This window comes from Somniosus microcephalus, chromosome 10 (assembly GCF_052327205.1).
Source record: "Somniosus microcephalus isolate GS21.2 chromosome 10, FLI_Smic_1.0, whole genome shotgun sequence".
NCBI lineage: Eukaryota > Metazoa > Chordata > Chondrichthyes > Squaliformes > Somniosidae > Somniosus > Somniosus microcephalus.
The window spans coordinates 213,005,882-213,030,997 of NC_140996.1; the positions used below are offsets into that span (position 1 = coordinate 213,005,882).

Below are 25,116 nucleotides of genomic sequence, written 5' to 3' on the forward strand. Positions count from 1 at the left end.
TAACTCCTCGGTCTCCACGCTCAGTCTCCACCCAGGGCCGCTCTCGCTGCTGCCGCCGGTGTGTCTGGGCCACTCTCTCTCTCCCTGCTCCTTAACTCCTCGGTCTCCACGCTCAGTCTCCACCCAGGGCCGCTCTCGCTGCTGCCGCCGGTGTGTCTGGGCCGCTCTCTCCCTGCTCCTTAACTCCTTGGTCTCCGCGCTCAGTCTCCACCCAGGGCCGCTCTCGCTGCTGCCGCCGGTGAGTCTGGGCCACTCTCTCTCTCCCTGCTCCTTAACTCCTCGGTCTCCACGCTCAGTCTCCACCCAGGGCTGCTCTCGCTGCTGCCGCCGGTGTGTCTGGGCCGCTCTCTCTTTCCCTGCTCCTTAACTCCTCGGTCTCCGCGCTCAGTCTCCACCCAGGGCCGCTCTCGCTGCTGCCGCCGGTGTGTCTGGGCCGCTCTCTCCCTGCTCCTTAACTCCTCGGTCTCCACGCTCAGTCTTCTCCCAGGGCCGCTCTCGCTGCTGCCGCCGGTGTGTCTGGGCCACTCTCTCCCTGCTCCTTAACTCCTCGGTCTCCGCGCTCAGTCTCCACCCAGGGCCGCTCTCGGTGCTGCCTCCGGTGAGTCTCTTTATGTATTTACAGAAAGTTAGCACTGATTCATTATTTACAGAAGGTTAGCACTGATTCTTCATGTATTTACAGAAAATTAACACTGATTCTTTATTTACAGAAGGTTAGCACTGATTCTTTATGTATTTACAGAAGCAGGAATTGTAAGTGATGTTTCTATCCGTAGTCCGGGGACACTGAAGCTATTTGCGAACCCCACCTGTTGCTCTAACTAATATCAGTTAGCTCAGACTGAAGATCAAACCAGCGATTTCCTGATTCGTGTGGTTTAATACCAAACGACAAAGGTTGTCTACTAATTGGTCCTTCATTTTGGGCACTTGTTGCTGTGCACAGTACATTTATTTCTGGCAGTGGATGTGGTTAGAGCAGCTGGGTTAAGTTGTATTCGGACCACATTTTGTGGGTAAAAGGCAACTCCTTCAGAGATATCTGTAGAATGTCAACTAATCTGTGAGGCTGTGACTGTCAGCACATAAAATAGCCTTGGATAGTTCGAAACTCCTCATGTTTATTCTTTTCTGTGCATATAAATAAGTAAGGCAGCTTGTTTTGTCCTGAGACCGTATTGCGGAGTCTTTTGTCTCCTAATACCATGAGAAACTGAGTCATTGGTATGTTGAGCTGGTAATACCTCAGGTAAAACCACGAACATAAGAACATAAGAAATAGGAGCAGGAATAGGCCACTTGGCCCCTCGAGCCTGCTCCGCCATTCAATAAGATCATGGCTGATCTTGGGCTCAAAGCCACTTCCCTGCCCGCTCCCCATAACCCTTCACTCCCTTATCTTGCAAAAATCTGTCTATCTCCACCTTAAATGTATTTAATGACCCAGCCTCCACAGCTCTCTGGGGCAGAGAATTCCACAGATTTACGACCCTCTGAGAGAATAAATTTCTCCTCATCTCAGTTCTAAAAGGGCGACCCTTTATTCTAAAACTGTGCCCCTGAGTTCTAGATTTCCCCACGAGGGGAAACATCCTCTCTGCATCTACCTTGTCGAGCCCCCTCAGTATTTTATATGTTTCAATAAGATCAACTCTTATTCTTCTAAATTCCAATGAGTATAGGCCCAGCCTGCTCAACCTTTCTTCATAAGTCAACACCCTCATCTCTGGAATTAACCTTGTGAATTGTCTCTGAACTGCCTCCAATGCAAGTATATCCTTCGTTAAATAAGGAGACCAAAACTGTACGCAGTGCTCAAGGTGTGGTCTCACCAATACCCTGTACAGTTGTAGCAGGACTTCCCTGCTTTTATACTCCAACCCCTTTGAAATAAAGGCCAACATTCCATTTGTCTTTTTGATTACTTGCTGTACCTGCATGCTAACTTTTTGTGTTTCATGCACAAGGACCCCCAGGTCCCTCTGAACTGTAGCACTTTGTAATCTCTCTCCATTTAAATAATAATTTGCTTTTTTATTTTTCCTACCAAAGTGTATAACCTCGCACTTTCCCACATTATACTCCATCTGCCAAATGTTTTCCCACTCACTTAGCCTGTCTATATTCCTTTGCAGGTTCTTTGAGTCCTCTGCACAACTTGCTTTCCCACCCATCTTTGTATCATCCGCAAACTTGGCTACATTACACTCGGTCCCTTCATCCAAGTCATTAATGTAGATTGTAAATTGTTGAGGCCCCAGCACCGATCCCTGTGGTACCCCACTAGTTACCGTTTGCCAACCGGAAAATGACCCATTTATCCCGACCCTCTGCTTTCTGTTAGTTAGCCAATTCTCTATCCATGCTAATATATTACCCCCAATTCCGTGAGCTCTTATCTAATGCAGTAACCTTTTATGTGGCACTTTATCAAATGCCTTCTGGAAATCTAAATACACCACATCCACTGGTTCACCTTTGTCTACCCTGCTCGTTACCTCCTCAAAGAACTCCAACAAGTTTGTTAAACGTGATTTCCCTTTCATAACACCATGCTGACTCTGCTTCACTGCATTATGATTTTCCAAATGCCCTGCTACTGCTTCCTTAATGAAGGACTCCTGCATTTTCCCAACGACAGATGTTAGGCTAACTGGTCTATAGTTTCCTGCTTTCTGTCTCCCTCCTTTCTTAAATAGGGGTGTTACATTTGCAGTTTTCCAATCCGCTGGGACCTCTCCAGAGTCCAGGGAATTTTGGTATATTGCAACCAATGCATCCACAATCTCTGCAGCCACTTCTTTTAAGACCCTGGGATGCAGGCCATCAGGTCCAGGGGACTTGTCACCTTTTAGTCCCATTATTTTACCAAGTACTATTTCCTTAGTGATAGTGATTGTCTTTAGTTCCCCCCTGAAGTGGGGCATACGGTGCCCTTCAGGATTTAAGGGGTTAACTATGCAGCTTGCACACTAGACAGCGACCAGCGGAGACAGTTCAGACATATGACCACAAGGTCTCGATGCTTTTGCAAGATTAGATGAAATTAGCTCAGAAGCACCAGCCACAAACTATGGAACCTAAAGATAAGTAAAACCACATGGGGCACAGCAAGACAGAAATGCAGACAGTGTGGTTTTACTAAAGGTCACAAAATTATAACAACAGGTGAGATCATAAAGATCATGTGACAATAAATATAGGCAAACAGTCATGTGATGCGAGATAGGGAATTAGCCAATCAGCAACTGTGCACGCGAGCTTTAAGCCAATTAAAACAGTGTAAAGGGATTGTGCACGATGCTACCATGACTTTTGAACGCATAAATGTGTAACGCTTACTGTATCAATTTGGAGAAGCCTCCTGGTGCGCCAGTAGAGATTGTCTCCCCACCAGTGTAATAAAGACCATCTGAATAATGATCTAAAACCTTGTGTCGAGTGTTGGTTTACAATACTCCAAAACACCCCTCCCTGTGGTCCCTTGATTATCCATTATTGGGATGTTGTTGGTGTCTTCTACCGTGAAGACAGATACAAAATATTTGTTTAGAGTCTCTGCCATTTCCCCGTTCCCCATTATTAATTCCCCAGTCTCATCCTCTAAGAATGAAGGCCTTGGAGAAAGTGATGCCATGCTGAGCTGAGCTTAAAAGAGCGAGATGATTGTAAGAAAGTGAGGGAGATTGAGGGTTGGCCTTGAGCCCAGCAACTGTAACGTGCGGTCTCCACAGTCTTGGCATCGCTGTGTGTGCTGTCTGTGAGTATCATTCCTAATAAAAATCTTTAAGGCCTGCTCTTACTGATATTTTAATTGGTTAATTGCCAACTAATATCTTGATTACTTCCGTAGCACACATGAATAATCTCTGTAATTAGAATGACTTGCATTTATATAGTACCTTTCATGACCTCAGGACATCCCGTAGCGCGGAAACGTGGCAGCCAGTTTGCGCACAGCAAGCTCCCACAAACAGCAATGTGATAATGACCAGTTAATTTGTTTTTAGGTGTTGGTTGAGGGATAAATATTGGCCAGGAAACCGGGGTGAACTCCCCTGCTCGTCTCCGAATTAGTGCCATGGGACCTTTTACATTCAATTTTTAAATTGTTTTTATTTATACCATTCACGGGATGTGGGTATCGATTGCCCATCAGTAATTGCCCTTGAGAAGGTGGTGGTGAGCCGCCTTCTTGTACCGCTGCAGTCCGTGTGGTGACGGTACTTGACAGGGTAGATGCAGGGAGGATGTTTCCCCTGGCTGGGGAGTCTAGAACCAGGGGTCACAGTCTCAGAATAAGGGGTCGGCCATTTAGGACTGAGATGTGGAGAAATTTCTTCACTCAGAGGGTGGTGAATCTTTGGAATTCCGTACCCCAGAGGGCTGTGGAGGCTCAGTCGTTGAGTATATTCAAGACAGAGATCGATAGATTTTTGAATATTAAGGGAATCAAGTGATATGAGGATAGTGCAGGAGTGGAGATGAGGTAGAAGATCAGCCATGATCTTATTGAATGGCGGAGCAGGCTGAAAGGGCCAAATGGCCGACTCTTGTTCCTATTTCTTATATTCTTAAGTACTCCCATAGTGCTTTTAGGGAGGGAGTTCCGGGACTTTGACCCAGTGATGAGCAAGGAACGGCGATATATTTCCAAGTCAGGATGGTTTGTGACTTGGAGGCAGTGGTGTTACCTGTTGCGGGTTTGGGAGATGCTGTTGAAGAAGCCTTGGCGAGTTGTTGTAGTGCATCTTGTTGATGGTACACACTGCAGACACGATGCGCCGCTGGTGGAGGGAATGAATTTTGAAGGTGGTGGATGGGTTGCCGATCAAGCGGGCTGCTTTGTCCTGGATGGTGTCGGGCTTCTTGAGTGTTGTTGGAGCTGCACTCATCCAGGCAAGTGAAGAGTATTCCATCACACTCCTTACTTGTGCCTTGTAGATGGTGGAAAGGCTTTGGGGAGTCAAGAGGTGAGACACTCGCCACAGAATACCTAGCCTCTGACCTGCTCTTGTTGCCACAGTATTTATGTGGTTGGTCCAGTTAAGTTTCTGGTCAATGGTAACCCCCCCAGGATGTTGATGGTGGGGATTTTATGACGGTAATGCCATTGACTGTCAGGGGAGGAGGTTACATTCTCTCTTGTTGGAGATGGTCATTGCCTGGCACTTGTGTGATGCGAATGTTACTTGCCACTTATCAGCCCAAGCCTGGATGTTGCCCAGGCCTTGCTGCATGTGGGCACGGACTGCTTCATTATCTGAAGAATTGCGAATGGAACTGAACGCTGTGTAATTATCAGCGAACATCCCACTTTTGTCCTTACAATGGAGGGAAGGTCATTGATGAAGCAGCTGAAAATGGTTGGGCCTAGGACACTGTCCTGAGGAACTCCTGCAGCGATGTCCTGGGGTTGAGATGATTGGCCTCCATTGTGCTAGGTATGACTCCAGCCAGTGGCGAGTTTTCCCCCTGATTCCCATTGACTTCAATTTTACTAGGGCTCCATGTGCCACACTTGGTCAAATGCTGCCTTGATGTCAAGGGCAGTCACTCTCACCTCACCTCTGGATTTCAGCTCTTTCATCCATGTTTGGACCAAGGCTATAATGAGTTCTAGAACCAAGTGGTCCTGGTGGAACCCAAACTGAGCAGTGGTGAGCAGATTACTGGTGAGTAAGTGCCGCTTGATAGCACTGTCGACGACTTCTTCCAACACTTTGCTAATGATTGAGAGTAGGCTGATGGGGTGGTAATTGGCCGGATTGGATTTGTCCTGCTTTTTGTGGACAGGACATACCTGGGCAATTTTCCACATTGTCGGGTAGCTGTCAGTGTTGTAGCTGTACTGGAATAGCTTGGCTAGAGGCGCAGATAGTTCTGGAGCACAAGTCTTCTGCACGACAGCCGGGATGTTGTCGGGGTCCATGGCCTTTGCTGTATCCAGTGCACTCAGCCATTTCTTGATAACAAGTGAAGACTGGCTTCTGTGATGGTGGGGACCTCAGGAGGAGGCCGATATGGATCATCCACTCGGCACTTCTGGCTGAAGATAGTTGCAAACACTTCAGCCTTGTCTTTTGCACTCATACGCAGGGCTCCGCCATCATTTAGAATGGGGACGTTCATGGAGCCTCCTCCTCTCGTTATTTGTTTAATGGTCCACCACCATTCGTGACAAGATGTGGCAGAACTGCAGAGCTTTGATCTGATCCGTTGGTTGTGGGATCGCTTGGCACTGTCTATAGCATCCTGCCTCCGTTGTTTAGCATGCATGTTTGTCTGATGTTGTAGCTTCACCAGGTTGGCACCTCATTTTTAGGTACGCCTGGTGCTGCTCCTGGCATGCTCTTCTACTCTCCTCATTGAACCAGGGTTTGTCTAATTGTAGAATTAACTGGGCCATGAGGTTACAGTTTGTGGTGGAATAGAATTCTGCTGCTGCTGATGGCCCACTGTGCCTCATGGATGTCCAGTTTTGAGCTGCTAGATCTGTTCTAAATGTATCCCATTTAGCACGGTGGCCGTGTCACACAACACGATGGAGGGTGTCCTCAGTGTGAAGACTGGACTTCATCTCCATAATGACTCTGCGGTGCTCACTCCTACCAATGCTGTCATGGGCAGATGCATCTTCAACAGGTAGATTGGTGAGGACGAGATCAAGTAGGGTTTTCCCTCGTGTTGGTTTTCTCGCCACCTGTCGCAGACCCAGTCTGGCAGCTATGTCTATCAGGACTCGGCCAGCTGTGGTGCTACCGAGCCACTCTTGGTGATGGACATTGAAGCCCCCCACCCAGAGTACACTCTGTGCCCTTGCTATTCTCAGTGCTTCTTCCAAGTGATGTTCAACATGGAGGAGTACTAATTCGTCAGCTGAGGGAGGGCGGTAGGTGGTAATCAGCAGGAGGTTTCCTTGCCCATGATACCATGGGTTCCGGAGTCAATGTTGAGCACTCCCAGAGCCACTCACTCCCATATACCACTGTGCCGCCACCCTGGTGGGTCTGTCCTGCCGGTGGGACAGGACATACCCAGGGATGGTGATGGAGAAAGGTATGATTCTGTGAGTATGACTATGTCAAGTTGTTGCGTGACAGCTCTCCCAATTTTGGCACAAGTCCCCAGATGTTAGTGCGGAGGACTTTGCCAGGTTGACTGGGCTGGGTGTGCCTTTGTCTTGTCCGAATCCGATGCCTTGGTCAATGCTGGGTGGTCCGTCCGGTTTTATTCTTACTATGGTTTTTTGTAGTGGTTTGATACAACTGAGTGGCTTGTTAGGCCAATTAAGAGTCAACCACATTGCTGTGGGTCTGGAGTCACATATAGACCAGGCCGGGTAAGGACAGCAGGTTTCCTTCCCTAAAGGACATTAGTGAACTAGTTGGGTTTTTTACAACAATCCAATAGCTACATGGTCACCATTAGTGATACTTGCTTTTTAATTCCAGTTTTATTTAATTAACTGGTTTCAAATTCACAAACTGCCATGGTGGGATTTAAACTCATATCTGCGCGGATTATTAGTCTGGATTACTAGTCCAGTAACATAACCACTGTTCTACCATTCCCTCCAGGGCAGACTGAGCCTCAGTTTAACGTCTCATCCAAATGACGGCACCTCCGACAGTGCAGCCCTCCCTCAGCAATGCGTTGAAGTATTAGTCTAGATTCTTGTGCTCAAGTCTCTGGAGAGGGACTTGAACCCACAACCTTCTGATTCAAGCGAGAGCGCTGCCCACTGAGCCATGGCTGACAGCTTAGAACTTTATGGGGGGAAAATTCCATTGTTTGCGCCTCCCGTTAGCGCCTTAAGAGGGGCGTAAAGCAACTAGCGCCCGGGCGCGGTGATGTTTGCACTGCTCGCGAAATTAACTGGACATTTTGCGGCAGCGCTGAATACTACCGCCATGATCTCCTGCGCCGGCAGATCGTGACATCGGTCGAGTGCACAACACCCCGTTAGCGCCCCGGACCGGATATTGAGTGGCGCCCCCTGCCTTACCGCCTGCCGCTAGCAACGACAGGTTGAGGGGAGCGTTTTGCAGTCAGAAAGGGACTGGGGGAGCGCTATTTAAGGCCGACCGCTTCCTGCCTTTTTTTGTTGGTGACATTTTTGCACCACGCATTCAGAGAGAGAGAGAGAGAGAGAGAGAGAGACTTCTGGAGAGATTCAACGCTGTGTGAAGGAGTTTTGAGTACTGAGCAGCACATTGCAGGTTCATTTTGATTTGCCCTTCCTTGCTTCGCCAGCGCTCTGAGGTAGCGCCTCGCTCCTCGGCCTTTGCGCCTTAAGACAGGTGTGAAGCACCTGATTTAGCGCTCCAATCACCTCCAGGGGCGATAAAAGCCAAGTTTGCCGTCGGAGGTGATAATTAGCGGCAGGTGCTAAAATTTGCGGACGGCCGATAATGGTGCCCCAAAAGGGGCGATACTGAATTTATCCCCCATATTTATTAATCGCTATATTTCTTTACTTTCTAAAATCAATTCCTCTGTTTTAATTACTAAAGTTGATTTCACATCTTTTACGTGTAAAGTGACCATTCCACAACATTCAAAATATTTCAAATTAAAACCTGCACCGTGGAGAGTATTGGACGCTTTCAGCAGTAGGCTGAAAGCATTTCCCCTGATTTCATAACATCTTTTTAAAAATTTGTTTATGGGATGTGGGCGTCGCTGGCAAGGCCAGCATTTATTGCCCATCCCTAGTTGCCCTTGAGAAGGTGGTGGTGAGCCGCCTTCTTGAACCGCTGCAGTCTGTGTGGTGAAGGTACTCCCACAGTGCTCTTAGGGAGGGAGTTCCGGGATTTTGACCCAACGACGATGAAGGAACGGTGATATACTTCTAAGTCAGGATGGTGTGTGACTTGGAGGGGAACTTGGAGGTGGTGGTGTTCCCATGCGCCTGCTGCCCTTGTCCTTCTAGGTGGAAGAGGTCGCGGGTTTGGGAGGTGCTGCTGAAGAAGCCTTGGTGAGTTGCTGCAGTGCAACTTGCAGATGGTACACACTGCAGCCACGGTACGCCAGTGGTGGAGGGAGTGAATGTTTAAGGTGGTGGATGGGGTGCCAATCAAGCGGGCTGGTTTGTCCTGGATGGTGTCGAGCTTCTTGAGTGTTGTTGGCGCTGCACTCATCCAGGCAAGTGGAGAGTATTCCATCACACTCCTTACTTGCGCCTTAATAGATCTTGAGGTAGCGCTTTCTTCAAAGTCCCTCAACTTAATAACACATGTTCTGCCTACAGGTGACAACTGTTGAGTAGCACTGCTAGCGAGACCAGCTTGGATCTGTTGTCTCTGTGCCTGGAATTAAGGATCTAAATGCAGCGCCTTAGTCTTACAGATTTTATTATGAATGATACCCACAGATAACATGGAGACTGCACCTTACAGTTGCTGAGCGCAAGCTGCAGGGTGGCCCCCCGCTCGATCACCCTCACTTCTTTACAATGGTCTCACTTTTTAAGCACAGCTAAAAGGCCATAACATCACCTTCTCTATGACATTTACTCTTGGTTTTGCATTCGGTATTATTAACACAACATACCAAAGACTTACTTTCTTGTGGTATCAGGAGGTTAAAAGGCTACACGGCATGGTCTCAGGACATACCATAAACCATCGCATATACTTACTGGTACCGAAAAGAATAAGCATGCAGATGCATCCATGAGAAGCTTAGAACTACCCAATGTTATGGCTGATATCTATGGTCAAGACTCAGAAATCATAGAAATTTACAGCACAGAAGGAGGCCATTCGGCCCATCATGTCTGCGCCTGTCGATAAAGAGCTATCCAGACTAATCCCGCTTTCCAGCTCTTGGCCCGTAGCCTTGTAGGTTTCAGCACTTCAGGTGCATATCCAAGTACTTTTTAAATGTGATGAGGGTTTCTGCCTCTACCACCCTTTCAGGCAGTGAGTTCCTGACCCCCACTACCCTCTGGGTGAAAAAAATTCTCCTGAACTCCCCTCTAATCCTTCTACTAATTACTTTAAATCCATGCCCCCTGGTTATTGACCTCTCTGCTAAGGGTAATAGGTGCTTCCTATCTACTCTATCTAGGCCCCTCATAATTTTATACACCTCAATTAAGTCTCCCCTCAGCCTCCTCTGTTCCAAAGAAAACAACCCCAGCCTATCCAATCTTTCCTCATAGCTAAAATTCTCCAGTCCTGGCAACATCCTCATAAATCTCCTCTGTACCCTCTCCAGTGCAATCACATCCTTCCTGTAATGTGGTGAGCAGAACTGTACGCTGTACTCTAGCTGTGGCCTAACTAGTGTTTTCTACAGTTCTAGCATAACCTCCCTGCTCTTATATTCTATGCCTCAGCTAATAAAAGAAAGTATACCTGTCTGCTACCTTCAGGGATCTGTGGACATGCACTCCAAGGTCCCTCTGATCCTTTGCACTTCTCAGTATCCTACCATTTATTGTGTATTCCCTCGCCTTGTTAGCCCTCCCCAAATGCATTACCTCACACTTCTCCGGATTGAATTCCATTTGCCACTTTTCTGCCCACCTGACCAGTCCATTGATATCTTCCTGCAGTCTACAGCTTTCTTCCTCACTATCAACCACACGGCCAATTTTTGTATCCTCTGCAATCTTCTTAATCATGCCCCCTACATTGAAGTCTAAACCATTGATATATACCACAGAAAGCAGGGAAGCTAGTACTGAGCCCTGCGGAACCCCACTGCACACAGCTCTCCAGTCACATAAGCAGCCATCGACCATTACACTTTGCTTACTGCCACTGAGCCAATTTTTGATCCAACTTGTCACTTTTCCTTGGATCCCATGGGCTTTTACTTTCTTGACCGACCTGCCATGTGGGACCTTGTCAAAGGCATTGCTAAAATCCATGTAGACTACATCAAATGCACTACCCTCATTGACCCTCCTCGTTACCTCAAGTTAGTCAGACACGACCTTCCCTTAATAAATCCTTAAGTGTACTCACAATCAAGTATTGTACTTACTGAAAGGCAACACCTGGAACACTAACTGCAGGATCACCAGAATTAAGTCTGTGCTGGATTTGCGGAGAAGTATATTCCTCCATTTCATTATAAAGGATATACAGCACAGAAACAGGCCATTCTGCCCAACCAGTCCATGCCGGTGTTTATGCTCCACTCGAGCCTCCTCCCGTCTTTCCTCATCTAAATCTATCAGCATAACCCTCTATTCCCTTCTCCCTCATATGCTTGTCTGGCCTCCCCTTAAATGCATCTATACTATTCGCTTCAACCACTCCCTGTGGTAGCGAGTTCCACATTCTCACCACTCTCTGGGTGAAGAAGTTTCCTCTGAATTCCTTATTTGATTTCTTGGTGACTATCTTATATTGATGGCCTTTAGTTATGCTCTTCCCCACAAGTGGAAACACTCTCTCTGTATCCACTCTATCAAAACCTTTCATCATTTTAAAGACCTCTATTAGGTCACCCCTCGCCATCTCTTTTCAAGAGGAAAGAGACCCAGCCTGTTCATCCTTTCCCGATAGGTGTACCCTCGCATTTCTGGTATCATAGAAGAATCATCCGGCGCAGAAGGAGGCCATTTGACCCATCGTGTCTGTGCCAGCAGAAAAAGAGCCATCCAGTCTGATATTTAAGTGACTTTTTAATATTTTTCACAGGCAATGGCTTCCATTAAGATTGAGTGCGTCGTGAAGGACAAGAGCAGAATTGGAGAGAGCCCAGTTTGGGAAGAAAAGCACGGTTCTCTTGTGTATGTGGATATCACAGGACAGAAGGTGTGCCGATGGAATGCATCCACAAAACAAGTGAAAACCGTGCACGTCGGTAAGACAAAGGATGTCTTCAATTGGGACAGTTCCATTCCCATCCTTATGTATGGCAATTGCTTTTTCTCTTTATTAAAATGTGCAAAAACCTTCACCTTCAGAAGGCAACTATCTGTTACTCCCAATTATGCAGACTGTGCATCCTTTTGATATCTGTGTGTGAAATCACTACAATAGTGCACATAGTCTAAATTGAAGGCACAGTTTGTGCTGTGAAAGTTGTCAAAACTCCTGGGGGGAAAAATTGGGTTGCTTTGCACCTCCCGTTAGCGCCCTATAACGGGGCGCAAAGCAACTAGCGCCCGGACGCGGCGCTGCCCACGCCTCTCGCGAACTTCAGCGGGAGGTTAGCGGCGGCGCTAACTGGTAGCGGTCCGTGGCGCTGCGCCGCCGGCGATGATGTCATCACTGTGCACAGTGCCCCACTCGCGCCACGGCCACGATCTTTGGGAGCGCCCCCTGGCTTACCGCCGGACGCTACGTCTGACGGGGTCAGGGGGGGCCTACCTGCGGCCGGGGAGGCGCAATTTAAAGGCGAGCTTCGGAGCGAACATTTTTGTTGCTGGCCGCCTGCCAGCACCTGCCTGCGCTCCCGTTCCCGGCCTCTTGAACGACCCACCCCCCCCCGGGGGGATTGCCGGCTGTGCTTCAGGAGCCCGGCACTTCTCTTGAGTGCCGGGCTCTTTTGCCGGCACTCCCGATCCCTGGTGGCCCAGCTGGGCCCCGGGTCGCGCTGCGCAAGGCCCCTCCCCTTTAAGAAGGGGAGGAAGGCCCGCAATACCGCGGCGCGACGTACCGCAGCGCGACTCGCAGCGCCTCAAGAGGGACGCGGGGTGCTCCCAGTAGCGCCCCGCTTCCCTCTTGGGGCGTAACCACTCAATTTCCGGCACGGGGGCTACTCAATTTTTAGCCCCTGATCCTTAAAATAGGATAAAATTTGTCTTAACCCAAACTCCTGTCTGTGCTGAAAGGAAGCCTTGCATTTATATAGGGCCTGATCGCAAACCTGAGAAATGTCCCAGAGCACTTCGCATGAATCACTTTGAAGCGCAGACACTATTGTTATGTAGGCAGATACTGTAGTCATCACAAGATCCTACCAAGCAGCAATGAGATGAATGACTGGTTAATCTGTTTCTTTGGCGATGTTGCTCGAGGGAGGAATGTTGACCGGGGACAGTGGAAGAATCATAGCAACTTACAGCACGGAAGGAGGCCATTCGGCCCGTCGTGCCATTGCTGGCTCTTTGAAAGGACAGTCATGCCTGGTCCCACACCCCCCGCTTGTTGTCCGTAACTTCAAGCTCTTCTTCCAAAGTAGTGTCATAACTTCCTTAATGTCCCCATAACATGCAGAAGTGGCCTCTATTTGATGGCACATGCACTCTCTCAGCACTGTGAGTGAAATATAGGAGACCAGTCATTGCCCGTGAGAGAAATTTAGATTGCTTTTCTCTAAAATGAAGAATAGGAGAACTGCCCAAACTGCTTGGGACATTCTCTCCATTGAATTCTCTCCACTTTATAGCTGCTAGACTTATAAAAGTATTGCATCTAAAATACATTTTTCCCATCAAATTTTATGGGCAAAATTCGGTTATGCCCCGTTTGGGGGCGGTAACTGTGTTAAGGCTGGACATTTAGCGCCCGACGCAGATGTACTGGCCCGGCCGCTAAATTCGCCTTACCGCCCCACCCAGGAAGTGAAGCGCAATCTTGGGCACTCCACTTCCTGGTGGAACGGTAACCAAGGCGATGTCAGGGCGCGATCAGCAGCACTTGGCGGAGGCTCCGCGGAGCGCTGCCGCGTTTCAAAGCCCCTCCCCTTCAGTTAAAGGGACGGGCCACTGTGCACTCTGCAGGACCTGCGAGGCTGGCGCTGACATCGCCCGCGGCAGCCTCACGGGGCGCAGCCGATTTTCTGCCGCCATGCGTTAAGGGGTCGCGGCACATGCCGATTACATCATCACTGGCGGCGCAGCAGCCCGGGGTGCTACCGGCGGGGGCGCGGCGCTATAGGGTAGCACCTCAGCAACACCCCACTGAATTTCTCAGGAGTTGCTTTTTCCACCCCCCCCCCGCCCCAGAGGCGCTAACAGCAGCCACAAAGGAGCTGAATTTCTAGCCCAATATATCCTCATTTTCATAGAATCATAGAAAGTTATGACACAGAAGAAGATCATTCGGTCCATCATGTCTGTGCCGGCCGAAAAAGAGCTATCTGGCTTTCCAGCTCTTGGCCCGTAGCCCTGTAGGTTACGGCACTTCAAGTGCATATCCAAATACTTTTTAAATGTGATGAGGGTTTCTGCCTCTACCACCCTTTCAGGCAGTGAGTTCCAGACCCCCACCAGCCTCTGGGTGAAAAAGGTTCTCCTCAACTCCCCTCTATTCCTTCTACCAATTACTTTAAATTCATGTTCCCTTGTTATTGACCTTTCTGCTAAGGTGAAATAGGTCCTTCCTATCCACTCTATCTTGGCCCCTCATAATTTTATACACCTCAATGTCAGCCATGAGTTGGTAGCACACTTGCCTCTGAGTCAGAAGGTTGTGGGTTCATAGTCCCACTCCAGGGACTTGAGCACATAAAATTAGGCTGACACTCCAGTGCAGTGCTGAGGGAGTACTCAGGGAGGGAGTCGGTGCCAACTTTCGGATGAGACGTTAAACTGAGGCCCCGTCTGCTCTCTCAGGCGGACGTAAAAGATCCCATGGCACTATTTCAAAGAAGAGCTGGAGAGTTATCCTGGTGTCCTGGCCAATATTTATCCCTCAACCAACATAACAAAAAAAACAGATTATCTGGTCATTATCACATTGCTGTATGTGGGAACTTGCTGTGTGCAAATTGGCTGCTGTGTTTCCCACATTACAACAGTGACTACACTTCAAAAAAGTACTTCATTGGCTGTAAAGAGCTTTGCGACGTCTGGTGGCCGTGAAAGGCGCTATAGAAATGCAAGTCTTTGTTTCAATTAAGTCTCCCCTGATCTTCCTCTTTTCCAAAGAAAACAACCCCAGCCGATCCAATCTTTCCTCATAGCTAAAATTCTCCGGTCCTGGCAATATCCTCATAAATTTTGTGTCACACTGCCACCTGATTGGCTAAAATTTCATATTCACAAAACAACGGTAGATCATACTTGAAGAAGTAGGCATCATACTTATCAAACATGGCGAGAGTGGGTAAACTGATAATGAAAAATTGCCACGGATTAATGAAAACAACAATCCAAACTTACCAAATAGAAAAGCTACCAATTATAAACAGAAGACGAACCAATGAAATCGCTCAAAATAAGTTTTGAAATTTTTTTCGGTTCCTTCCCTTCCCTCCCCCCCTTTCCCTGCCCCTGCACTTGCTTAAAACCTGTTACATCTCTAACTTTTCCCAGTTCTGATGAAAAGTCATCGACCTGAAACGTTGACTCTGTTTCTCTCTCCACAGTTGCTGCCTGACCTGCTGAGTATTTCCAGCATTTTCTGTTTTTATATCCGCAGTCTCTTAATTGCTTTGTCTGGTGGCCTCCTTTGGCGACGAGACCAAAGCCTGTTAGAGAATGTCTGGTAGCCTCTGTTGGAAGTTTTGAATTGGCTGTAGCCTTTAGGCATGTCTTGTTTTCAACAGTGTTGTCTGGTTTCGAGATGGTTGTTCCTTTGTTCAATCTCCGTACCAGACGATCAGTCTGCATGCAAGCCATTGCCTATTGTGATCGGGGGTTGCTTCTTAATCGTCTGCACTTGGGGTTGACGCTGCTTAATCTATAACAGCATCAGTTTTTGCAGGATGAGTCACGTTATTGAATTGTACACGTCTATCGTCCCGCAGATGCTCCTATTGGATCAGTGGTCCCTCGGAGATCAGGGGGATATGTTCTGGCAGTTGGAAAAAGGTTTGCCTTTCTAGACTTTGAAAAGGGAACCGTTACTGACATAGCCACGGTCGACCAAGATAAACCAAACAACAGATTTAATGATGGTAAAGTGGACCCTGCTGGACGTTTCTTTGCAGGTTTGTCACAACCAATTCCTTTTGCATTTTACATCTCCGTCTACATATAGCTCAGCTGAAATTGATTTTCACCATTTTACCCTTGTGTTGATCTGGTCTGCTTTAATCTACCTTAGGTAAGATTCTTTATACTTAAAAAGGCAGGTGGCTGGGGGACAGAATGGGTCGGCCATTTAGCACTGAGATGAGGAGACATTTCTTCACTCAGAGGGTTGTGAATTTTTGGAATCCTCTACCCCAGAGGGCTGTGGAGGCTCAGTCATTGAGTATATTCAAGACAGAGATCGATAGATTTTTGGATACTAAGGGAATCAAGGGATATGGAGATCGGGCAGGAAAGTGGAGTTGAGGTCGATGATCAGCCATGATCTTATTGAATGGCGGAGCAGGCTCGAGGTGTTGTATGGCCTACTCCTGCTCCTATTTCTTAGAAAGGTGTGTGACCTGGAGGTGATGGTGTTCCCATGCATCTGCTGCCCTTGTCCTTCTAGATGGTGGAGGTCACCAGTTTGGGCAGTAAACTAATCAAGAGGTTCAGAAGATTTAGCCATAGAATTTAAAAGGCAGTAATCAAAGGGTTCAGGTGATGTCCTAAAGCACAACAGTGAATATCAAGTAAATTACAAAGCTTGCTAGATTTTCTACCCATTGACTATGAAACTCGAGCCCAATAACTAGATTATGTGACAGACTTGGAATTATGTTCTGATATTTTTTCTTTAAAAAGTATGATACATATGAGGGGTATGGTAACATAGTGGTTATGTTACTTGACTAGTAACCCAGAGGCCTGGACTAATGATCTGGGTTAGAAGATGAGTTAAAATCCCAGCACAGCAGCTGAGGAATTTAAATTCAAATAATTAAATAAATCTGGAAATGGTAACTATGAAACTACTTGATTGTCATAAAAACCCATCTGGTTTACTGATGTCCTTTAGGGAAGGAAATCTGCCATCCTTACCTGGTCTGGCCTATATGTGACTCCAGACCCACAGTACTATGGTTCACTCTTAACTGCCCTCTGAAATGGCCGAGCAAATCATACAGTTGTGTTCAAGAAGGTGGCTCACCACTGCCTTCTTGAGGGTAATTAGGGATGGGCAATAAATGCTGGCCTTGCTGGTGACATCCACATCCTGTGAATGAATTAAAAAAAGATTTAATTTAATTTTTATGCGTTCTTAAGTCTTGAATCCATTTTTTTGCTGGTGGTGATGTGACCATTTTTGCTATATCATGACACTTAGACAAGAGGATTAATGATTATGACATATTATGGAATATAATGGTGTTGTTCTGCGATCCTAACTTACAATGGCCCGTATTTTCCGATAGGCTTCCCGCGTGCGGAGGCCTCCGATCTGGAAAAAATCTACGGACTTACCTGAGGGCTCCCGAGGTGCATATACTTCCGCTCCTGGGCCTCTCCAAACTCGAAATGCACAGGGCCCACATATCCCAGAGGCGCAGGCAGTTCACAAGCGTCCCTGGGATCACGTGGGCCACGGGGAGCCAATAGGAGAAGGGAATCTCCCTTCATACACTTGACAGATAGACCTGTCAAATATATGAATGGAGATCACCCCAAAAACACTGTAAAACATTAAATAATTTTTTTTTAAATCACATTTTTAAAATGATTTGAAATTACAATAAATTAAATATTTACCAGGCGTAAGATTTCTAAGGGTTTTCTGCGGGCGGAGGTTCTGCAGAAAGCGGAACTATCCGCCCGCAGAGGCTCTTCTCCAGGGCAGGCGTCTGATCTGTCAAGAGCATTCTTGACAGATCGGAAATGCCGGTTTTCAGCGCATGCCTGAAACCGGCATTTCTGATGTCCGTACGAGTGTGTACACAGCACGTACCCACCCGTAGGGATCAGAATAACCGGCCCATTATCTCTAACTCACGCTCCCTAGGAATGTGACTTCCCTAGTGGAAGCATGGGATTCTGGAATCATCCTTATAGTCTCAATAATAGAAATGACTGAATACTCTTTGCACGCGCGTTTGAAAAAAAAGCTATTACCGTATTAGGAAAACTGCAATGGTTAGTATTTACAGGGCTAATACTGCCTTCTGCTACAGGCACCATGGCAATGGAGACTCGTCCAGCCGAAGTCGAAAGGCATCAGGGGTCGGTGTACTCCCTGCAGACTGATCACTCTGTGGTCAAGCACTTTGACCAAGTGGACATTTCTAATGGACTGGACTGGTCACTGGATCACAAGATCTTCTATTATATAGACAGCTTATCTTTTGCTGTGGATGCATTTGACTATGACCTGCAGTCAGGAAAGATCTGTAAGTATATTTTAAAACGTATTCATTCACATGTTGGAATGAGCCGTTCTGTGTTGATGTGTACTTTTTTTTTTAGAAAGGTATATTCATGCCTTCTCTGTTGCTTTGCCATAAATTATACTTGGCTGAAAGGACAATGGACAAAGCTACTCCTGAGCATCTCTCTGTGCTGACAGGATGTGTGTGAGAAAGGCACTGGGTTGACTCTTCCTCTGATTGGTCCTCCATGCCCAGGGGGAACTGCCTGATCTCCTCTTGGTGCCTCACTACAGTGACACAGCTGAGATAGGGAACTCACCAAGGTTTGTGTCTAGGAACCTGAGTCCTACCAATCTCAGGCAGTACATTGAGACTGTGCTGCTCCATAATATTGTTTATATTCATTATTTTGGTCTGCGACTAATGTTCATCTTTTGTTAATGGCAATGGGGTTTTAAATAAATAACATGTAAACCCTTTTTAGCCATGTTAAGTCAGCTTGGCTCAGTTAGTAGCACTCGTATCTCTTGTTGTGGGCCCGGGACTTTAATATGTTATCGAGGCGGGGACTCCAGTGCAGTACTGAGGGAGTGCTGTATTGTCAGCGGTGCTATCCTTTGATCAGATGTTAAACCGAAATCTTGTCCATTTGTTCCAGTGGTTCAGGTAGATGATAATGGTTCCATGGCATTAATCGAAGAAGAACAGGCAGTTCTACCAGAGTCCAGGCCAACTTTCTTCTCTCAACCAACATCACTAAAACAGATTGCATTGCCATGTTTGCTTACGTGACAATGGTGCATCAAATTCTTCTATGCACTATATTTAATCTGCCACTTAATGCATTTTGATCAAATTCTTGTGTCCGTTATTTTAACAATGTCATTAATCCATAGCATACACAAGAATTTGACATAAATGATAAAAATAATACACAGAAATTACAAACCCCCACTGGAAGGAGGTAAAGAAAGTCTTGCATTTCTATAGCGCCTTTCACGGCCACCAGACGTCCCGAAGCACTTTACAGCCAATGAAGTACATTTTGAAGTGTAGTCACTGTTGTAATATAGGAAATGCGGCAGCCAATTTGTGCACAGCAAGATCCCACAAACAGCAATGTGATAATGACCAGATAATGTTTTAGTGATGTTGATAAACATTGGCCAGGACACCGGGGATAACTCCCCTGCTCTACTTCAAAATAGAGCCATGGGATCTTTTACATCCACCTGAGAGAGCAGACAGGGGCCTCGGTTTAACGTCTGATCCAAAAGACGGCACCTCCGACAGCGCAGCACTCCCTCAGCACTGCACTGGAGTGTCAGCCTGGATTTTTGTGCTCAAGTCTCTGGAGTGGGACTTGAACCCACAACCTTCTGACTGAGAGGCGAGGGTGCTACCCATTGAGCCACAGCTGGTAACTTGTCACCAATGTTCACTTTAAGCCGCGTGGCTGTGCAGCGCCCCAGGGAACCCGCGCAGCCGGCTTGCCGGCTTTGCAATGGGCCGCGCAGTACCAAGAAAAATGACAGGGAAAATTGCTTGTCACCATCTTGGTCTGGGATGATTTGTTTCAGATTCTGTATCTTTAAAGGAAGAGACATATTTTCTAATAAATAAGCTTTTAATTTTTCTTTACATTACTGCATAGCAAATCGAAGAGTTGTGTACAAGCTTGAACAAGAGGAGGTTATTCCAGATGGACAGTGCATCGATGCAGAGGGAAAACTTTGGGTTGCCTGCTACAATGGTGGACGAGTCCTTCGTATTGACCCAGAAACAGGTAAATCAATTCAATATGTAAATGGCGATGTCCAATTTTATGTTTGAAAGAACTACAATTTCCTATTTGACACCTCAATGTTGGTATCAGAATTGATTATACATATTTTTTACACCAGTTTATTGTTATCTTTTTCCTTTAATCTCCTGCATAACATTCTCTAGCCAGCAATACATCTGTTGTTGGTCTGATGCAGAATGTTATTAGCGATGAGGGTGACCCACTCACAAGCCATTTTTGAACCACAAGTCAGTGTCCAATATCTCTTCCCATCATTCCCACTGGGAAACCCCTCCTGAAAACATGACTGAGATCACTAACTCACCATGTGGGCTATCATGAATTCCAACCCAACTTCTACCACCCCGTGGCACTTTCACACATCCCTCCCTGCTACTAGACAAGGCAGATCTACAATTACAACAACAATGGCCTTTTGTAGTTCATCAGACTTACTCCATTCATACAGTCCCTGCCAGAATATATCTATAGACCATGTCTTACTTTAAGATCATAATAATCTATAGGATCGCCATTTTAACCCTGGTTTTGACTGTTTTTGTTGGGTATGTTTTGCCAATACTTGCATGATTGCAATACCGAGTACCACAATGTCCTCAAATGCAGGAAGGAAAGAAAATTGGTAAAACCTCTCCTTCATCGTATAAATCAATCACGAAAATTGGACAACAGCTTGCATTTATATAGTGCCATTAATACAAAAAATGTCTTAAGACATTTCTCAAATCGAAGGAGATATGTGGACTGAATGCTTTGGCATGGAAGATTGGAAGGGATAATTAAAACCTTGGTAAAAAGATGGGTTTAAAAAAAAGTTTTCACAGGTGGAGAGAGAAAACTAGAGGTGGATAGTTTAAGGAGGTAGCTACAGAGAGAAGGTCCGAGAGGCTTAAAACCCCACCACCATGGTAGACGAAGGGCACAATAGTCAGAGGGCTGAAGGATATGTGAGGGGGTATAAGACTGGAGGAAGTTGCAGAGATATGATAGGGAAAAGCCATGGAATAGATTTGAAGATGAGGATGAGTATTTTAAATTTAGTGTCAGCAAAAATGGGGAGACTGGGACTAGAGGCAGGACAGAAGATGGGTGGCTTAGTTTTGGACAAGTTGTAATTTATGGATGGTGAAGGATGGGAGACCAAGAGTGGAATAATCAAATGTAGAAGTGATAAAAGGATAAGTGTTTCAGTGGTGAGGGCTGACATGGGGCAGAATGGGAATTGTTGCAGAGGTGAGTAAGTGGGATTGATAATGGTTAAGATGTGGGGTTTGAAGCTCAGCTCTCTGTCGAACAGGGCACTAAGGTTTTGCTCAGTCTGACTTAACCAGAGCGGGTGGTTGAGGAAGGGGATGGAGTCAGTGGCAAAGGAGCTTGTGGCAGGAGGGGGTGAATACAAATAGCTTGCTGATATTCAGTTGGAGGAAGCTGTGACTCATCAATGACTTCATGGTGGACAGTTAGTCTGACTGCTATGGAGTCAGGAGATGCGGTGAAGCGGTCGATCTGGATGTCATCAGCATATATATGAAAGCTGACCCTGTGCTAAGGAAGATGTCATCGAGGGGCAGCATATAGGTGGAGATGAGGAGAGGGTCAAGGGTTAGCTACTCAGTGGATTCAAGAGGTGAAAGTGCGTGGGTGAGAAGGGAAGCCATTGCTGAAGATGTGCTGGCTTCATTTAGTCGGGTTATACAGGTTATATGAGGTCTACCACATGGGGCGAGACAATGGAGTTCTCTAGTAACTTATTATGGCAGATGATGGCAGTCAAAGAAAGTTAATTCCTTGTTTGAGCTCCATTTTAGAATTTTGCACCTGGCATTTCCGCGGGTGCTCTCCCGATCTCCCGCCGTAACTTTGAAACATTTAAAAATGGCACTTTAGGCTATTTCTCTGGGGTCCACCTAAGTTACGGTGGAGATTGGGAGAACCCAGTGGAAATCCCCTCCCCCTTCCCCCATAGAATCAAATTCAGCAAACCCAATGCTAGGAGATTCTGAATCCACAGTCTGAATTAATCTAAATCCTTGTTTTACTCACAATGACAGTGAAGTCTAAAGCCCAGGAATCACAGATAAGAATCTTTCCCTCAGGTAAAAGGATCCAGACAGTGAAACTGCCCGTTGACAAGACAACATCTTGCTGCTTTGGAGGAAAGGATTACTCCGAACTTTACGTAACATCAGCTGCGGAGGGGATGGACGAAGAGTGGAATCGAAGACAACCGGAAGCAGGTGGCATTTTTAAGGTAGGTAGATAGAATGGGCGCAACTGCCGATAATATCACAACCGTGTTTGAGGCGAGTATCACAGTTGCCAACTTTTTGATCTGCCACGCCGCTCCGCTCTCAGTTCATGAGTTCCCCATAGACCATATGGAGGGCCTGCTGGGTAGAATTCCCCGGGTAGCTCAGGAACTCCTCCAGACACACTGCCACGATGCTGTCAAAAAAAAAAAGGCTGGTTTCAATTATTTTTTTAAAAAGCAGGAGTGCTCCTCCAACTCCACAGTCCTCGCGATCGGCCCCCCGCCCCATGATGGCGAGGCAATGTGAAATGCCCAAGCTGCCTGCGGAGGTGTGGCAGGTCACACTAAAAATGGTTAAAAAATCGCCCCTCCCTATCTCTGTAATCTCCTTCAGCCCCACAACCCCCCCCCCCCGAGATATCTGTGTTCCTCCAGTTCTGCCCTCTTGAGCATCCCTGATTATAATCGCTCAACCTTTGGTGGCCGTGCCTTCTGTTGCCTAGGGCCCTAAGCTCTGGAATTCCCTGCCTAAACCTCTCCGCCTCGCTACCTCTCTTTCCTCCTTTAAGACGCTCCTTAAAACCTACCTCTTTGACCAAGCTTTTGATCACCTGCCCTAATTTATCCTTATGTGGATCTGGTGTCAATTTATTTTTGTCTTAAAATACTCCTTGGGTCGTTTTACTACGTTAAAGGCGCTATATAAATACAAGTTGTTGTTGTTGTTTAATGAGGCACGAGGACCAATTAACGGCCGGCACTGGGACTCCCGGTTGGGGCACATGCTATCGGGACACCGCTGGTTCTGAACCTAAAAATGGGCCATGAGCAATTTCCATTCCAGAATTCTCTACCAGGACCAGTGGCGGAAGTGGAATGCATAATAGCTTTTCAAAAGGAAGTGGATAAATATTTGACAAGTATTTGGTGCTGTAAAATTCTATGATTCTAATATTTTCTGGCAAAGGATACTTTACCAAATCGTGCATCTAGTTTAGTAATAGTCTACCCTGGGAAATTGCTTCACCCCGAGGGTTGTGGGGGTCTGGAACTCACTGCCTGAAAGGGTGGTAGAGGCAGAAACCCTCATCACATTTAAAAAGTACTTGGATGTGCACTTGGGATGCTGTAACCTGCAGGGCTACGGACCTAGTGTTGGGAAGTAGGATTAGGTTGGATAGCTCTTTGTTGGCCGGCGCGGACACGATGGGCCGAAATGGCCTCCTTCCGCGCTGTAAATTTCTATGATTCTATGATACCGGAACTGCACTGCTGTTATCTCATGGATACATCTTGATGCTGACAGGTGTGCTGGCCTATGATAAGGTGACAGCAGTGTGATCGCATCAATGTCGAGTCATTATGACACACATTCCCTCTGTAGCCCCTAATATGGGATGTTTGCACCAAACAGACTGGCACAGTCGCTTGGGCAAGTAAAACTAGTAGACTACTTATCCAAAAGAGAAAGTGCTCAAAAGGTTTAATGCTGTGGTGCCCTTGGGACTATTGCTGTGTTCAGCGCTCCTGTACCAAGGGAAAAGAAGCAGCCAGGCATCTCACTCCTGGTTGCTATACAGTGGTCAATGCTGTAAAATGCACATGTCGATCTGACTCGGTCCTGATGTTATCACTATCTCGGCTCAGACTTAAATGATGATCACGGAGGCAATGGAGGGCAATGATGCCCATGGAACAGTATCCCACGCGAGTCAGAATCTGCAGCAGCAGACAGAAGATAACTGGGCATAAAAATTAACATTGAGCCCATATTCTTTTCTGTTTCAGATTACTGGACTTGGAGTGAAGGGAATACCACCATATTCATACGCAGGATAAAACACACCTTCAATAACCATGAACCTGCATTCCATGCAGTTATGATACTCACTTGATAAACTACTTTAAGCTACTACAACAGCAAGCTTTACAAAATTGCAAAATACCATTTTATAGATGCACTCATAAACTGTTAAACCCTTTTGCTACACAAGATCTTTTTCACTTTTCCCCACATTCTAATCATTGTTTAATATTTAATTCTAATTATATTCAAATATTGGTCATCTGAATATACTAATAGATCTACTATGAAACAATAAAAATGATTTCTTCAAGACTATGCACTGTGTCGTTTTTTGTTTTAATGGTTGGTGTTGGACATCCTGGAGAGATGTATGTTAAAATTCTTGGGGAGTTAAGGGTTAACAGTCAAACTTCTTTGTGTCTTGAAGCAACAGGCTTTCCACTATAAACAGGATGACTGAAGTGTCATGAGGAGAAAGCATGGCTTGTCTTCTGATATCTAAAGTGCTTGTGTAAGGAAATAAGTGTAGGTAATAAAATGTAACTTTAGTTTTACGGTAATAAAAGGGGTAGTGAATTCATTTGAGGAAGTCTTGTTTAAGGGAAGTAGTTCTGAAGTAAACAGCTACAAACGGTTTACATGAATACAATAGCAAAATACTGCGGGTGCTGGAAATCTGAAATAACAACAGAAAACGCTGGAAAAACTCAGCAGGCCAGGCAGCATCCGTTCTGACGAAAGGTCTTCGACCTGAAACGTTAACTCTGTTTCTCTCTCCACGGATGCTACCTGGCCTGCTGAGTTTTTCCAGCATTTTCTGTTGTTTACATGAATAGTCTGTTTTCAAAGCATTTGTGAATAGATATGTCATACAGTCTTATCTATGACATTTTTCTTTGATGTAGTCAAAATATATGGTGTATAAAGGAGCATGATATTCAACAGTATATTGGAGTGCTCAAAAGATATAGAAACCAAGTATCTACTCTCTGTATACAGTTAAGACTAATCACCTTTACTGTGTATCAATAAAGTCAGTCCCTATACTCCACTACGAAGTCTCGTGCTTACTCGAAACGTGTTGTTGTGAACCAGAGGAGAAGGGAGGTTGACTGCTAACAG

General features: G+C 46.3%; 1 protein-coding gene across 3 annotated transcripts in view; it reads left to right on the forward strand.

The window, feature by feature from the left end:
* Positions 1-24,309, forward strand: part of LOC147112070 (regucalcin-like) — a 62,512-nt gene extending 38,203 nt beyond the window's left edge. For all 3 annotated transcript variants that reach the window (XM_085999583.1, XM_085999582.1, XM_085999581.1), the window contains exons 2-7: positions 11,661-11,826; positions 15,661-15,843; positions 17,935-18,150; positions 19,784-19,915; positions 22,033-22,187; positions 23,976-24,309. In XM_085999583.1, the coding sequence (XP_085855709.1) occupies positions 11,664-11,826; positions 15,661-15,843; positions 17,935-18,150; positions 19,784-19,915; positions 22,033-22,187; positions 23,976-24,026 (900 nt within the window). In that variant the 5' untranslated portion in view covers positions 11,661-11,663 and the 3' untranslated portion in view covers positions 24,027-24,309. The remainder of the gene's footprint in view (positions 1-11,660; positions 11,827-15,660; positions 15,844-17,934; positions 18,151-19,783; positions 19,916-22,032; positions 22,188-23,975) is intronic.
* Positions 24,310-25,116: the final 807 nt, after the last annotated feature.